Below are 16,304 nucleotides of genomic sequence, written 5' to 3' on the forward strand. Positions count from 1 at the left end.
CTAGGAAGGCGATGCAGTGGCACAGTAGGTAGTGAGGTCGCCTTACAGCAAGAAAGTTGCTGGTTCAAGCCTGGGTCAGTTGCGTTTCTGTGCATGTTCTCCCTGAGTTTGCGTGGGTTTCCTCCGGGTGCTCCGGTTTCCCCCACAGTCCAAAGACATGCGCTATAGGTGAATCGGGTAGGCTAAACTGTCCGTAGTGTATGAGTGTGAATGAGTATGTGTGTGGATGTTTCCCAGAGATGGGTTGCAGCTGAAAGGGCATCCGCTGCGTAAAAATGTGCTGGATAAGTTGGTGGTTCATTCCGCTGTGGCGACCCCGGATTAATAAAGGAACTAAGCTGAAAAGAAAATGAATGAATGATATGGCTAGGGACTACAGTAAACTTGCTTTCTGTTGTAATAATCAAGGAACTCTGCTGCCGTACCATGGCTGTAGCAGGCACAATGATATTACGCAGCACCTAAAATAGTGCAAGGTAACACTGCTGCATGATATCACTGCTGTCAGGGTATGGAAACAAAATTCCTTCATTATTACAACCGTATAGTTATAGATAGTATAGTTCGAAGCCATATCAACATAGAAAATAGCAACTTTCATTTTCTGTCGGTTTTAGTACACAATGTAACAGCAGAAGAGTTACATAGGAAAATTTCTTTTTTTTTTATGTTTTAAGCAAATCGCTAATGGTGTAGTCTGATTTAATTATTTGTGCTAAGCTAAGCTAAGCTAAAAGTGCTCTCGCTAGACCCAGAGATCGGCTGAATGGATTAAAAATGGTAAAACTCAACTCTAGGGGAGCGTTCCTTTAATAATTCTCTCTATGCTTCACTAAAAGGTATAAGCAAGTAAACATGCTGTGTGTGAATGAAATGATCAAATCTTACCAGCAATATTTGAAAATGTTTGATTTTCTGGTGGTGACACAGTGTAAGTACAAACGCCTTAGGATTGCTCTGGCTGTCCCTCAGGAGAAACATTCTGTAGCACAAAAAAAGTCACGTTGAAGTATCTATCTCACAGTCAAGAGAATCAACCAGCATGTTTTTTTGAGAATAACTAATGAGATGCTAAGATATGTACCCATCCACTCTGCCCTGCTGATGGATCAGCTTGTGGGATTCTTCCCGTGAAATACGACCGTGAAACCACAGCTGAGTTCTGTGGATAACTGGATAAGAAGTGATAGAGAATGCCTTTAAGACAAGGGGAATGTCCATCTCTCTAATGCTCAGCATAGTCAGTGCCATGCCATCTATCCTTCAAAAGAATGTACTGTGATGTATACCTTTAAATTACAGAATTTAATCTGCATGACTTTAAGACAGCAAAGAACAATTGTTTTAAACTTTTTATTAGGGATGCATAGATTTTTTTTAAGCCGATATCAATTTTAACAAAAACAATTGTGGAGACCCTCATACAGATACTGGTTAGTTGCATACAGCACTATAGTGCTAGCTGTTTTCTGTGAATATGGATTGGATCCATTAAGCATTCAACTGTCAGGCATTTTAGGTAAGATAAAAACAAATATAATGTCAATCTTTAAAGTTTTAGATTTTTGCTATTCATTAGTTGTTGTTTTTTTGCAAAAATTTATTTGATTTTGCCGTGATAAAAAAATGATTTTATTGTTCAAAAGACAAATTCTGTGTGATTATTAAACATCAGTATTTGTACTTTATTATTATTTATACTTTAAATAGCAATAACGCTTTAAATTAATATAATATCGCCCAAAAGATATCAGCGGCTGACACATCGGTGCATCCCTAGTTTCATAATTTTACTTTTATTAATAATAAGTTTTGACTTTGACCAACAACCATCAAAAACGTTATTATAAGTAAATATTTACATTATTACAAATGTACTTGTTACTTTCTATTCAACCAAGAATCTGCATAAAATGTACAAAGACTTGTTGTGTACAACTATTTTCAAACTTTCTAGAGGATCAGCAAATCAGAATGATCACATGACACTAAAAAATAAAATAAGCTTTGTTCTTACAAGATGTAATTATATTTTACTGTACATTGTAATACTACTTTACATTATTGCTGTCCGAGCAGAAAAATACAGCCTTTTTAAGGATAAGAGACCACTATTGATAATAATAAAACATTTTACTTAACATACTGGTGTATTTGCATATTTAACCATATGTTTAAGTGTTAAATAAAATATTATAGTCATAATAAAGCATGATTAAATACTGACTGATATTTCAAAATGCTCCAGAAAGTACCTCCGCTTAATGATGAGGGGTGTAAAGAACTGGGGCTTCCTAAAATATTCATACGCTGCTGGCTTTTCTTCTGAAAAAAGAAAAACACAGAGACAAAAAAAAAAAAACACAGTCAGTAAAGTCCTTGTGAAATCCAAATTTACAATGTTTATTCTGTTAGAGCACATTTTTATTTTTTAGGGGAACAATTAATCAGTGCAAGTTAATCCACTGGAAAAAAAGAAAATGGCTGCAGCAGGTGCAATGATATTATGCAGCGCCTGAAAATAGTTCTGAAACGTCTCTCACGAATGTCTCTATGGTTGCAAGGCACGCTTCCTGTGCAAGCAGGTGGTCACATTGGTTATATTGAAAGAAGTTTGATTTTCAGGGGCTGCATAACAACATTGTGGCCACTTCAGCCATGGTATGGTAGCAAAGTTCTTTTATTATTACGCCAGAGTGAGAGTAAGTCAACCTAGCCAACTCAACCTAAAAAACAGCAACTTTTTCTCTTTAATTGATATTAGTACACGATGTAACTACAAAAAGATCAAGCTTTTAATGAGAAAACTATCAAAACTCTTTAGTCATTTTTGAATAAGATGCTAATGGTCTATGCTAAGCTAAGCTAAAAGTGCTAAGCTAAGAGTCCCAAAAAATGTTGTTTGTTCCACCCTGCAGAAAAATCCAGCTTAAACCAGCCTAGGCTGGTTGACCGGTATTAGCTTGTCGACCAGCCTGGTTTTAGAGGGGTTTTGGCCATTTCCAGGCTGGTTTCCAGCCATTTCCAGCCTGGTCTTAGCTGGTCAGGCTGGGAAATGACCAGCTAAAACCAACTTGACTAGCCTAGCCAGGCTGGGAGTCCAGCCAAAACCAGCTATTTCCAGCTTAAACCAGGCTGGTCAAGCTGGTTTTAGCTGGATTTAGCAGGTCATTTTCTAGTCTGACCAGCTAAGACCAGGCTGGAAATGACTGGAAACCAGCATGAATATGGCCAAAACCCCTCTAAAACCAGGCTGGTTGACCAGCAAAAATGGATTTTTCAGCAGGGCAAATGTCCTGTTATACTGTTATACTCTAGGGTAGTTGAAAAAAATGAGCTTATTTCCAAAAAAAGTGGAGTGTTTTTTTAACATGTAACTTAAATGACCAAAAAATATTATTGTAACTCACTCTCCAGGCATGTCCCTCCTCCATGGCAGCACTCTGTGCCTCCACAGGATTGTCGATCACTCTGCCTATCCTCCCTGAGAAATCCATGGCAACCAGAGAGCTCTCTGAAACACTCCTCTGGAAAATAAGATCACACAGTGACAATGACTTTGTTTGCTTTGTTGCAGGTGTGTTGTCTTATGACAATGATCTAGTCTCTTATGTCTTCTACTCTTCCATTTACAGTACATTCGATCATATGGCAGTAGATTAAATATAGAATATAAAGTCGTGTAATACTAAAAACATTTGCACATATCAAAACATGCATGCTTAATGCAGACATATTTTGCATCTCTGTGCTCATTTATTATAGAATCGCTGCATAATATCCATAGAGCAAGCTGTAATAATAACTTTACTGCCAACACTCGAACAATCATTCCATAATGTGACATCATGGCCCACATACTGACACGTGTGATTAATGCTCCATCTGTGAGGTACAGAAACTGAATGCAGGAGTAGGTTCAAGGGAGTCTTACCACAGGCGCTGAGAAGTGTGAAAGCAACGTTTTTCTCTGCTGGTGGATCTTGTAATTTTGATAGAGTAAAATTCCATACTATAGTGAAGAAAGGAGAAAAAAAAAAGTGTTCCCGAGTTGAAAAACATATTATGCTCTTTAGGAAAGCACTAAAATACATTTGTACAACAAAAAGAGGATGGTGGGGGTTCTAGATAAGGAAGAAAATGTTTCATGGAAAGAGTTCATTTCCTGAATCGGAAAAAGTAAAGAAGCTCGTTCTAGATCAGACTAGAGAAAGTGTAATGCTGGATGTGAAGCATCCCAGCAGACAGACAGTATCACAAGACATTAATATTAGATTAAGGTCGTCAGCATCTAAGGACAAGGTTATTTTGACATCTAATAGACATCTGATAGACGTCATTTTGGTAACGTCCACACAACGTCAAGCTGTAACATTTTTAGACATTGATATTTTTGTTGTTTTTATTTTGGATTGGAAAGTAGTTAAATTGCAACATCTGTTCGGCAGGAGGGGTCGGTAACGGGTGTAATTTAAACCTCGAGTGGGCGGTCTAACAATGTCGCTCCTGGCTTCCAAGCGAGCGAGCAAGCGTATGTATGTGTGTGAATGAGAGAGTGTGATGATGTGTGTGTCACTTGCTTGGTGCTGTGTGTCCATGTGTGTGTGTGTGTGTTTATACAGACAGCTTGTTATAGGCTGTCTGGACTCTGTATATACGCTGTATAGCGTGTAGAAAACAGGGCGGGGCGGGCAGCGGGACAACAAATGCTGAATATAAGCGGGAGCGGTCGGGTTCCAACTAAAACCTGACGGGAGTTGGATAAAAATTTTTTGTCTCGCACTGATCTCTAGCCTGATGTTTGGTTCTGACGTCAAACCAATTTTAATTTCCAAGCAAAGTGCAACATCCCACAATGTGCAACGATGGGTACAACGTCAATCTGACAATGTAATAAGGACAATGTTATTTTGACGTCCAATAGACATCTGATAGACGTCATTTTGGTAACGTCAAGCTGTAACATTTTTAGACGTTGATATTTTGTTGTTTTTATCTTGGATTGGAAAGTAGTTAAATTGCAACATCTGTTCGGCAGGAGGGGTCGGTAACGGGTGTAATTTGAATAGGAGCGGGCGGTCTAACAATATCGCTCCTGGCTCCCGAGCAAACGAGCACGCGTATGTATGTGTGTGAATGAGAGAGCGTGATGCTGTGTGTGTGTCACTTGCTTGGTGCTGTGTGTCTATGTGTGTTTATACAGACAGCTTGTTATAGGCTGTCTGGACTCTGTATAGCGGGAATGAGCGCGGCGTGTAGAAAACAGGGCGGGGCGGGGCGGGGCGGGCAGCGGGACAACAAATGCTGAATATAAGCGGAAGCGGTCGGGTTCTAACTAAAACCTAACGGGAGTTGGATAAAAATTTTTGTCTTGCACTGATCTCTAGCCTGATGTTTGGTTCTGACGTCAAACCAATTTTAATTTCCAAGCAAAGTGCAACATCCCACAATGTGTAACGATGGGTACAACGTCAATCTGACAATGTTATAAGGACAATGTTATTTTGACGTCCAATAGACATCTGAAAGATGTCATTTTGGTAACGTCAAGCTGTAACATTTTTAGACGTTGATATTTTGTTGTTTTTATTTTGGATTGGAAAGTAGTTAAATTGCAAAATCTGTTCGGCAGGAGCGGTCGGTAACGGGTGTAATTTGAATAGGAGTGGGCGGTCTAACAATATCGCTCCTGACTCCCAAGCGAGCGAGCATGCGTATGTATGTGTGTGAATGAGAGAGGTGATGCTGTGTGTGTGTCACTTGCTTGGTGCTGTGTGTCTATGTGTGTTTATACAGACAGCTTGTTATAGGCTGTCTGGACTCTGTATAGCGGGAACGAGCGCGGCGTGTAGAAAACAGGGCGGGGTGGGCAGCGGGACAACAAATGCTGAATATAAGCGGGAGCGGTTGGGATCCAACTAAAACCTGACGGGAGTTGGATAAAAAAAAATTTTGTCCCGCACTGATCTCTAGCCTGATGTTTGGTTCTGACGTCAAACCAATTTTAATTTCCAAGCAAAGTGCAACAGTGCAACATCCCACAATGTGTAACGATGGGTACGTCAATCTGATGTCATGTTGATTTCCTGTGACTGCTGGGATTATGGACCCACGGGATGTTTTCACTTTCACTTCACTCATAATTTATGCGAAAGTAGAATTTTTTTCAAAAGATGCAAATGCATCAACATACTGAAATAAAAGTCTCAGCAACTTCCTGTTCACATTTGGTGTGAACCCATCATACAGTAATAGTTGTAGATCAGTAAAGGAAAGAATTCAAGTTGGCACTACATGCAGCTAGAGAAAGATCTAGGGAACAGTGGAGGTTGCAGATCAGTCATTGACAGGATGTGGGTTTAGATAAACATAGAAAATGTTGTGGGTTCTAGATAAGTCAGGATCAATGGCTCAAGATCAACAACCAAAAGGGTGCAGATTCCAGATGAACCAATAAAAGAGTGATTATTCTAGAATATCCCCAGAAAGGTGGGGGTTCTAGAATATTCAGAGAAATTGAGTCATTTTCAAGAATCAGGCAGTTAAGTAAGATGAAATTTAGAGTAAGAAAGGAAATGTGCCTGGTTCTAGATTAAGTAGAGAGTTCTAGATCAGCTGAAACAGTCCAGGTGAAGCACAGAAAGTGTGCAGGGGTGCTGATTTTAGAGCAGACAGTGAAAGACGCAAGTTCCAGACAGTCAGAAAAAAATGTTCAGGTTTTAGTTCAGTCAATGGAAGGATTAAGGCCAGGAAAAGAGTGTGAGGTCTAGCTAAGTCAGGTAAAAAGGCTTATAGGCTCGTAGCTTGTGAAGGAGCCGAGAGGGCCTGGCCCCCAAGAGCCAGAAACCTGTCAGACACTGCATATTCATTCTTGATTGGTACAAATGCAGCATTACAATGCTGTCTTTTAAATACAATAACATTGCAGTAAACATGTTGGACAAGGTGTAGTAATACAATACGCTAAGCTAAAAGCGCTAATTATTAAAAGTACACAATAACTTGACAAAACCGAACCCATTGGAATGGATTTTACTATCGAATTTGTGATTATGTGTACTTTTACAAGAGTAAAAAGTGACTTCTCTTCACATTCTACCCTCTCAGAAATAAAGTTATTACTCAAAGAGTCCACAGTGGTACCTCAAAGGTACGTATTAGTACCCAAATTTACCAACCATAATCGACTCTTCAGGTACAAATGTGCACCTTTTGAAAAGTCCTGTACCTTTATTTCTGAGAGTGTATATAAAGAGTTTCAGGAGTTCACACTTAGCTGATGATTGATTATAAAGCTTGTTTGGCATGCTGTCCCAGCAGTGAGCCCTGAGCTCATAAGATCCTCGAGCCTAGGGCTCCCTCCCGTTTGCAAGGCGAGAGGGTAGTTTGAGCTCAGTTAGATCTCGAGAACTCCCCTGCTGTAGTAGCTAATGAACAGATAGTGATTACTCTTAAGAGATAACTACTTACTAGGAGCATGTCTATGGTGCAGATTTGGATTAGTCAATTTACTTAAGTTGCATGTTTTTGGACGGTGGAAGGAAACCGGGGAACCCTGGGGAAACCCACGTGAGCATGGAAAGTACGTGTAAACTCCGCATAGAAACGTAAGCTGGCTTGGTAAGGACTAGAACTAGTGACGGTTTTGCTGTGAGGCAACAGTGCTTACCACTGGGCCACCGTGCCACCCATCTAGGAAAGGAGGAGGAGTAGGGGTGGAAGGGGGTATTCTTCAAAAACAAAGATGGCTGTTACATGGAACTTAGGGTATTTAAAGTGGCTTAGGAATCGTCTTGGTTGAATCATAAATTGAATAATGCGGGACCGGCTGCAAGCAATCATAAGCACGTGATCCTCTCGAAATTAGTTTATAAATAAACTTCACTTAGATGCCGTCTAAATCTTTCCTCTAAAACGAGCATTTTAATCAGGCTCCTGCGTGTATGTTCAGTAATGTCACTTTTATGGCAGACATTAGTCCTTTTCCTGGTCTTTAAAGTGAAATATTTCAACATGAACAAAGGAGGCTGGGAAAAATGTTCATTTTTGATGGAAATTTCAGACGACAGTTGGAGGTTTTTGCATCGGAACTCTTAATATTTAAAAAAAAGAAAGCATACCGACTGTGCTTGATGCTATCATCTTGATCTTGTGGAGTACATGAGGCTACGTGATGCGATTATTTCTTTAGTTTAGTTGTAAAGTGAAACATATTTGAGTAAGGCTTTTAAATTGTGTTTATTTTATCTTATTTATTTATAATGAATGTATGTTCCTCTCACAGAAGAACTAGCTTATAGAATTCAGCTACTGTTGTTGTTTTTGCACAAGTAAAAATAGTTTAAACCCATAAAAAGACATTTTAAAGAGTCAAAGACAGTTGATGCACTTTTTATCAAGAAAGATAACTGGCTGTTAAATGGCCTGAGGTCCTGAGTTAGTGTTTTCACAGATGAAATAGGCCTAAAGACAGCCATTTTTATGGCCTGCTCCACACATAAGCTCATAAATATTAAGGAAAATGTGAATGAAAACAAAAGCTTTCAAACATCTTTCCACTTTTAAGTATTAAATAAATTAAATAATGTATATATTTTTTTTAAATATGATTTTTGGTGTAATTTTTATAACACTGTCTGTCAAAATCACAGACAATGAGATTTCAAAATAAATAAATTACAAATACATAGATTTACACACTCAAAATGTAAAATGTAACAAAAAAAAAAAGAAACAAATCAATTTTGAAAATTATAATTTGATGCATTTATTGTTTTAATTATTATTATTTTTAAGCATGTCTGGCCCCCATAGCTCAAATGTCAAGCTATGAACACCAGATGAACCACAGAAAAGATGCAGGTTCTAGATCACCCAGGGAAAGTGGGATCTTCTACCAACCTTAAAGAGTCTGAAGGCTGTCATCCAGCATGTTCTGCTCTGTTCGTCCTCTGCACACAACATCCTTAGTTCCTTCACTTCATTCCTTACTTTGTTCGGCTGCAAATGATCATAACGCACAACATTAATCACCCTGCTGACCAAAAAAGAACTTTATAAGATGTTTAACTATCAGCTGAATGTCTAATATTCACACAACTCATCTTAAAAGTTAGTTACACCTACTTTTATGCAGAATTCAAAGTCAGTCGGTGCACTGTGCAGCTTTCTCCCTGTTATCACTGTAAAGACATTGCTGTCCTCCAGGTCTGCTAGTAGCTGTAAATGCCTGGGCTCCTGTGAAAAATCAGCCAACAGCTCGTGTCATTTAATGGATAAAGAGGGGAGAGAGAACTGGGGGAGGGGTCAGATCTAGCCAGCACCTGATTATATTAACAGAGGCTTGTACAAAGAAGAAAAAAAAATCAAGCTACAATAAGCGAAATTTGCACTTAAAAAATGTACACACCATTAAGTGGTTGCATAACTTAAAACACAAAAGAAGATATTTTAAAAAATGTTAGAAACCAATGACTTCCATTGTAGAAACAAATACTATGGAATAATAGTTAAAGGTTTTCAGCATTCTTCAAAATATCTTCTTTTGAGTTCAACAGAGAAAAAAAATCCTAAAAACACGTTAGTTAATGACACAATTTTCAGATTTGGGTGAACTATCTCTTTAACTGCTCCACCAAGAAAAAAGATTTTGGATTGCATTTCTTAACTTTTAATGATGCTAGTTAACACTTTTTTTTCAATATACCCCATAATTTCTGAAATATCAACCTCTCCCAAATGGTTGATATGTTGGTTTATGGTCAAAGGACTGGAATTAATATTATGAAAATCTGAAAATATGAAGTGTTAGACGCATTTAAATTAAAACATAATCAAAATGAAAAATGTATAAAGTACGCCATAAAATATTTCAGATTCTCATTTAACATGTTTTTTTTGTTGTTGTTTTTTTACAGTAAAACCAAAATCAAGTGTAGTAGTGTGTAACCCCGCTGGTCCTACACCACCCAACCCGCCCCGAGCTGGGATCGACCCGGCAACATTCCGCATGGGAGTCAGTTGCTCTAACAAGGAGGCTAAAGACCAAGGCCTCTAGCGTATGTCGCTAGAGCACCTTTAGTGGTCAGAGGAGTGAGGTTTACCTGCACAGCAAAACCTTCCCCAAAACCTCACTCTCATCCGGGTCACGGCACCAATGTAACTAGTCTTTTGCATCTCTTCTGCGTTGTATAAATAAATATTCACTTTAATATGTCTTTTATCGATTTATTGTTGTGAAAACAGTCAGAACACAAAAATGAGCGCAGATCTATTCAACCAGCCTCATGCACTGGCTTCCTCTTATATATACTACAATGAATTTTCTTTTTAAGGTAACAGAGGGGGCGCTCTACATGTAAAACAATAAACAAATGTTAACCCCTTCCTTTCCATTAGTATTTCAATGGTTGCAAGTGGAGAGATACAATTTAACCCTGTTACAAGTGCAACAGGATTATGTTAGATTTTATTTATTTTTTTGTAAACCAACAATGCTGTGTGTAAACCATTATTTAACAGTCATTATTGAAAACAGTCAAAATATGGTCCCCCTTTTAGTAGAGCAGGCAGTTAAAGATTGTTTTTTTTTTTACTAACTTTTATAGAAGTTAACTTACCTTTGACGTTCCTTTCGTCGAAAAATACAACCCTGACCGTCTTAAAAACACATACAGTTTCTTCCACGATTTCCTGCCCATCTCTTTCACATACAAATATCCCTGGATCTCAGGACAACTGCTGGAGTTCAAGAAGTTCTGGTGATGAAAGAAGTTAAAGATGGATTCAATAAAACACACAGATAAGATTGCAGTGGATTGATTCGTTTCAATGTGAACTCTTCACCACCAGTTGAAGTTTTTTGAAGTCTGAATGGAGCAATAAATCACTGATTAAAAGTTTTTTTTTTCCAAAAAATACTGACCTGCATGTCAAATTTAGCTACATTTTGATCTAACATCAGTTCATCCATTAATAAAAGATTAAATAAGACAATCTTATGAATATGTTGGTAAATTCTTTTTAAACACAAATATTATGTATTGTAAATAAAATGGTAACACTTAACAATAATGCTGTATTAGATAATGTTAGCTTAACACAATCAAACAATGAAAAATACATTTATTACAGAATTTATTCCTGTTTGTTAACATTAGTTAATGAGAATAAAGCTGTTCATTGTTAGCTCAATGTAACTCAATCATTTCCTTTAGTCTGTATTTCAGAGGTCACCACAGTGAAATGAACCACCAACTATTTCAGCTTATGTTTTATGCAGTGGATGCCCTTCCAGTTGCAACCCAGTATTGGGAAAGATCCATACACACTCACATTAACACACACTCGTACTCTACGGACAATTTCATTTATGACAATTAAGTGCTAACTACTGAGCCATGTGCCGCCCTCATGGTAACTCACAGCGCATTAATTAATGTTATCAAGCATGAATTTGGATTGACAATGCATTAGCAAATGCTGTACTACATCGTAAAACAGTCAACAGTCAACTTTATCAAATGAAATGAGTATAACTCCAACTTTGCTGAAAGTTAATTGTACTCATTTGAAAAGAGTTTTTAACTCTTCGTTTACCTCATTTACCTCATGCTACAAACGCATGGTTTGTAGCAATCGGTTTCCTCAAACGGTTTGAGTTGCCTTAACTTATTGGGTTTAACAGTACTCAGTTGGTTTAAGTTCTCTTCCTTTATTGGGTTTTACTGTGCTCAGATTGCTTAATTTACTCAAATGGGTTAAGTTCACGGTAATAGGATCAGGTTTTGAACTTAAATAGTTTGTTGTAATTGGTTTACTCAAATGGTTAGAGTTACCTTAACATTTTTGGGTTTTTAAGTGTAGTATTGCGCATTCTTAATTATTGTTAGTACATTAACCAGTGTTGAAAAGAGTACTGAAAAAGCATACTTAAAACTAAAAGTACCATTACTTGCCTAAAAATGTAGTGCAAGTAGAGCAGGGGTGTCCAAACTTGGTCCTGGAGGACCGATGTCCTGCTGAGTTTAGCTCCAACTTGCTTCAACACACCTGCCAGGAAGTTTCTAGTATATATAGTAAGAGCCTGATTAGCGGGTTCAGGTGTGCTTGATTAGGGTTGGAGCTAAACTCTCAAGGACACCGACCCTCCTGGACTGAGTTTGGACACCCCTGAAGTAGAGTTAAAGTATCTGCTGTAAATATTACTCAAAGTAAAAAGTAGCCTTTCCAAAAGTACTCATGAGTAGTGAGTATTACGCTGTGATGTAATTTGTGGATGTGTGTAAACGTAACATTCTGTGGTGCATTTAGCTAGGAGGTGCCCAGCAGGCACACAATGTCATAAGACCGTAATATTTGGTAGATTTAGGTTGTGTTGGAAAGTGACCAAAATCCAACGTCGAGCCAATATCCTAAACCAACGTCATATTAACATCAATTACTGACATTTATTCGTCAGGTATGGCAACTAAAATCCAACATCTGATGAACGTCATAGTGGTAACGTCGACACAACGTCAAGCAGCAACATCATCAGATGTTGATATGTGGTTGATTTTAGGTTGGATATTGATTTCAGCCTGACGTCGGGTTCTGACATCAACCCAGATTTCATTTCCAAACAAAATACAATGTCCCCAGGTGGTCGGGGTACAACGTCAATCTGACGCCATGTTGACGTCTTATGCCCTCTGGGTGTTTAAGGCCATTTCAGTCATACAGTAAACATCCGTCAACTTCTCATCAGTGACATGCATTTAAACAGTCTCTGGGTCAATGCATGAAAAGATTTTGGACATCTACTTTAACACCTTTAATGCTTCCAAACGTTTATGTCTTGAGGTAGTTATGATGTGATTTACCTTCTATGTGTGATTTGATTAGACAGGAATCAGAGGACTGATTTTTCTAATCTCCATAGACAAGAATAAATGAAGTAGTGACTGCAGGTTGTAGGAAAGTAGGTGGGTAAACGTACCAATCCTGCACTAAAAATGTACTCAAGGGAAAGTAAAAGTGCACGTTTTTAAAGCTACTCCATAAATTACAATTTCTACTACAGTAATTTCTATTACAGTAATTTGAGTATTTGTAAGTTGTTACTTTACACCACTGACATTAACTAATTAAATCGTATTGGGTAAAGTGTGACCAATAAAACTATATAAATAATCACATGCAAATAAAAACATTTAAATATATGTTGTCTTGTTTATAAGAGAAGGGTTTTATCTTGTAAAACGCCAAAAATGAATAGGCTGATGTTAGATGTGGGGTGATGGGAAAGAGAACACATGTGTGTGTGTGTGTGTGTGTGTGTGTGTGTGTGTGTGTGTGTGTGTGTGTGTGTATTGTACCTGCAAGAGCTGAGATGGGGGGATGGTCCCATTGGTCTCCTGACACCAGGCAATCATTTGCTCTGGGAAGAAGTTCTGTTGAAAAGAAGCAGAAAAAGAGTCACATTATATAACTTTTATTGTCAGCATTGTGCAAAGCTAATCCTCTCATAAATGCTCTGCTCTGCTTATTAAAGGAAATATCCTAATAATAGTAACGCAGCATACCAAAAGGAAAGTCTCTATGATTGCAGACGTTCATCTGCTTGTGTAACATTTTGCTTCAGCACATAGAAAACAAAAGAAAAGGTTTGATAATCACTAGTGAAAAGCCTGTCTTTTGTGATTAAGGTGGATGAAAGGAATAGAGCAATCATTTGAAATGATTCTAAAAGCTCTTTGGTTCGAAACCTGATAAAACAGTGGAGTATTATGTAATATTTCAATAATAGATGTACATCTGCCACCCATTTACTGTCTTATAATGATTTTCTTCTTTCATTCCGTTATTATTAGTATTATTATTACAACTGCTAATACAAAGTGTAAAAAATAACGACAAAAACTCAAGACAACAAACATTTTTATGTTAATCTATCTTATTTTAATTAGTGATGGGTCGTTCATGAACGATTCGTTCATTTTGAACGAATCTTCAATATGACTCCGGAACTACAAGTCCTCTCAGGGAGCGATTCGTTTATCCGTGTGTGCGCACATTTGTGCAGGTGGTATCATTCATTTCAAGTCTTTTGAGTCGTTCATCGCGGAAAGGCAGAAGCCAATCATATGCGTTTAGAGCCGGAAAAAGAATTGATTCGTTCACCTCTCGAGTACGAGTCATTTGTTCCTCATGGGCCAATCATATGGTTTAGAGCCGAAAAAAAAATTGAACCGTTCATCTCTCGAGTCCCCGGGTTTGAGTCATTCTGTTAAGTGATGAACGAATGACTCAAGAGCCAGAAGACTCGAAAAGTGTACTAATTATCATGGCTCCTATCAGCTCAGACTGTGTACATTGGTTAAGATTATATGTGACTGTCAGTGTAACGTGAACAAACCACTGACATTTGAAGACATGAAGAGGTGAGCTGAGCAAAGAGACAACAATACCTTCATAGACAAAAGAGCAGGTAAACACTGAATTATTATTTTCCCCTTCTTATAGTATTCTATTTATGACTTCTTTGTCGCGTGATCAACCTTTTGGGCTAGTTGTAGATGTGTTTGGAAGCAATTCGTAACATTTTAATAATATTCTGGCAAATTGAATCAAATCAACGAAATGACTCGAAAAAAGATTTGTTCATCTTGATGAACGAGACACAAAGCTCTGAGTCAATAAAATGATCCGAACTTCCCATCACTAATTTTAATATGTTAATCAGGTTTCAACTAAATTGTTTATGTTATACAAAGTTGAACTTAATATTTTTTAGTCAGTAGTAGATTGGTGTAAGTTGACATGACTAGAAAGGTTAGTTTTATTCAATTGAAAAATGTTTTGCAGTTTATGCTTTCAATCCAAATATACAAATCAAACTCATGCCCAAAACTGCAATACCATATAAAACATTTGCGAATAAAGCACCGCTTTCAAATCAACGAGTCAAAGAGAATAAAATCATCACTTCCTAATAAAGTGTACACGTATCAGACCTTCTGCATTCCCATAACCCCCTCTCAAGAACACTCAAAAATGTATTTTTGCTGCTTGCTTAAACTAATTATTCAAAATGAGCAGAATCAATACAATTCGTAAGTTTTTTGCGGGGATAACTTAAATGTTTTAGGTTCAATAAACTTAAATTTGTAAAAAAAAATTAAGTTAACCTAATCGATTTGTGTTGGGACAAAATGAAGGAATTGTGTGGAACTCTGCATTTCTTACAGTGAAGTTTAAGATCTTATAATCTTTCCTGGAAAAAAAAATGCAGGGTTCAACACAATTCATTCATTTTGTCCCAACACAAATCGATTAAGTTGACTTAACACTTTTAAAAAATTTATGTGGATTGAACATAAAAAATCAAGTTCTCCCAATGGAATTTCAAGAATTGTTTCAGCTCATTTTAAATAAGTAGTTTAAACAAGCAAAACAATATATATTTTTTGAGTGTTTCTTTATTGAAAATTCCTACTTTGAGGCTGAAACACAGAGGGGACCGAGCTTTTTCGGTGGTGGGTCTTCGATTATGGAATTGTGTGGAACCTCTACCAATTTTTAAATCTCTTCTAATAAAACCAATTTTTTTTCCTTAGCTTTTAAAAAGTGTTCATCTGCACTTTCTCCTCTCTGTTTTAAACATCTGCCCTGCTACTTTGAGCAGCTATTGTTATTTTATTATTTTTATTTTTATCTCTGGACCTTATATTGTTATTATTCAGCTTTTTATGTACAGCACTTTAGTCAAGCTGCTATTTTGAAAGTGCTTTATGAATAAAAAAAATCTAAATTAAATTGGCCCCAAATATAAAAAAAAATGGAATTTGCTGAAGTAGGAGAAGCCAGTTTTTTCTTATATAATAAATTAATTGCACAGACATAACTAGCTTTTTGAGGTGCAAGACCCCTTTTCGAGAGTGCAGACGCTCAATACAATTCTAGGAGGTAATAATACTCAACCACTGTGATAACAGACTCTAGCTGAGGGATTGTAGAATGACCAAAACAAAATTTCAGATGTTTTACAATGTGGTTGTGCATTAATGCTGTCGAATCATGACCAAGTTTTGCCAAAAAAGCATTCATGCCAAGTTCATAAAATAGGTATGTGTATGTGCATAAAATATGTAGATGGAAACATTTTAATCTAACATATTGTTCTACTGAAAAGATTATTTACACGTAATGCTCTGTAGATTCAGTTTAACTGTTACATTTAACCAGCTTATTAATGATCTGTTGTGGATTTTATGTTTTTTTGTGTGGATTTTTGTTCAGTAATAATTAGTTGTAAATGTTAG

At 37.2% G+C, this 16,304-nt stretch overlaps 1 protein-coding gene and 1 long non-coding RNA gene across 13 annotated transcripts in view; one reads left to right on the top strand and one right to left on the bottom strand.

Annotated features, from left to right (window-relative positions):
• The window catches only part of LOC147840126 (uncharacterized), a 402,217-nt gene that overhangs the window by 267,495 nt on the left and 118,418 nt on the right, over nt 1-16,304 (top strand). The window lies entirely within an intron of this gene.
• grb10b (growth factor receptor-bound protein 10b) overlaps nt 1-16,304 on the bottom strand; it is a 156,176-nt gene that overhangs the window by 2,351 nt on the left and 137,521 nt on the right. For 9 of the 11 annotated variants that reach the window (XM_087286607.1, XM_087286603.1, XM_087286610.1 and 6 more), the window contains 9 exons: nt 13,359-13,433; nt 10,620-10,757; nt 9,127-9,237; nt 8,902-9,000; nt 3,935-4,012; nt 3,411-3,527; nt 2,256-2,325; nt 1,085-1,172; nt 889-982 (listed from right to left, as the gene is read on the bottom strand). In XM_087286607.1, coding sequence (XP_087142733.1) covers nt 889-982; nt 1,085-1,172; nt 2,256-2,325; nt 3,411-3,527; nt 3,935-4,012; nt 8,902-9,000; nt 9,127-9,237; nt 10,620-10,757; nt 13,359-13,433 — 870 coding nt within the window. Of the gene's footprint in view, nt 1-888; nt 983-1,084; nt 1,173-2,255; nt 2,326-3,410; nt 3,528-3,934; nt 4,783-5,377; nt 9,001-9,126; nt 9,238-10,619; nt 10,758-13,358; nt 13,434-16,304 lie in introns of those variants that run through there. The other 2 variants (XR_015510994.1, XR_015510995.1) reach the window with 1 other exon arrangement.

This window comes from Danio rerio, chromosome 16 (genome assembly GCF_052040795.2).
Source record: "Danio rerio strain M-AB ecotype USA chromosome 16, GRCz13ab, whole genome shotgun sequence".
Classification (NCBI taxonomy): Eukaryota; Metazoa; Chordata; class Actinopteri; order Cypriniformes; family Danionidae; genus Danio; species Danio rerio.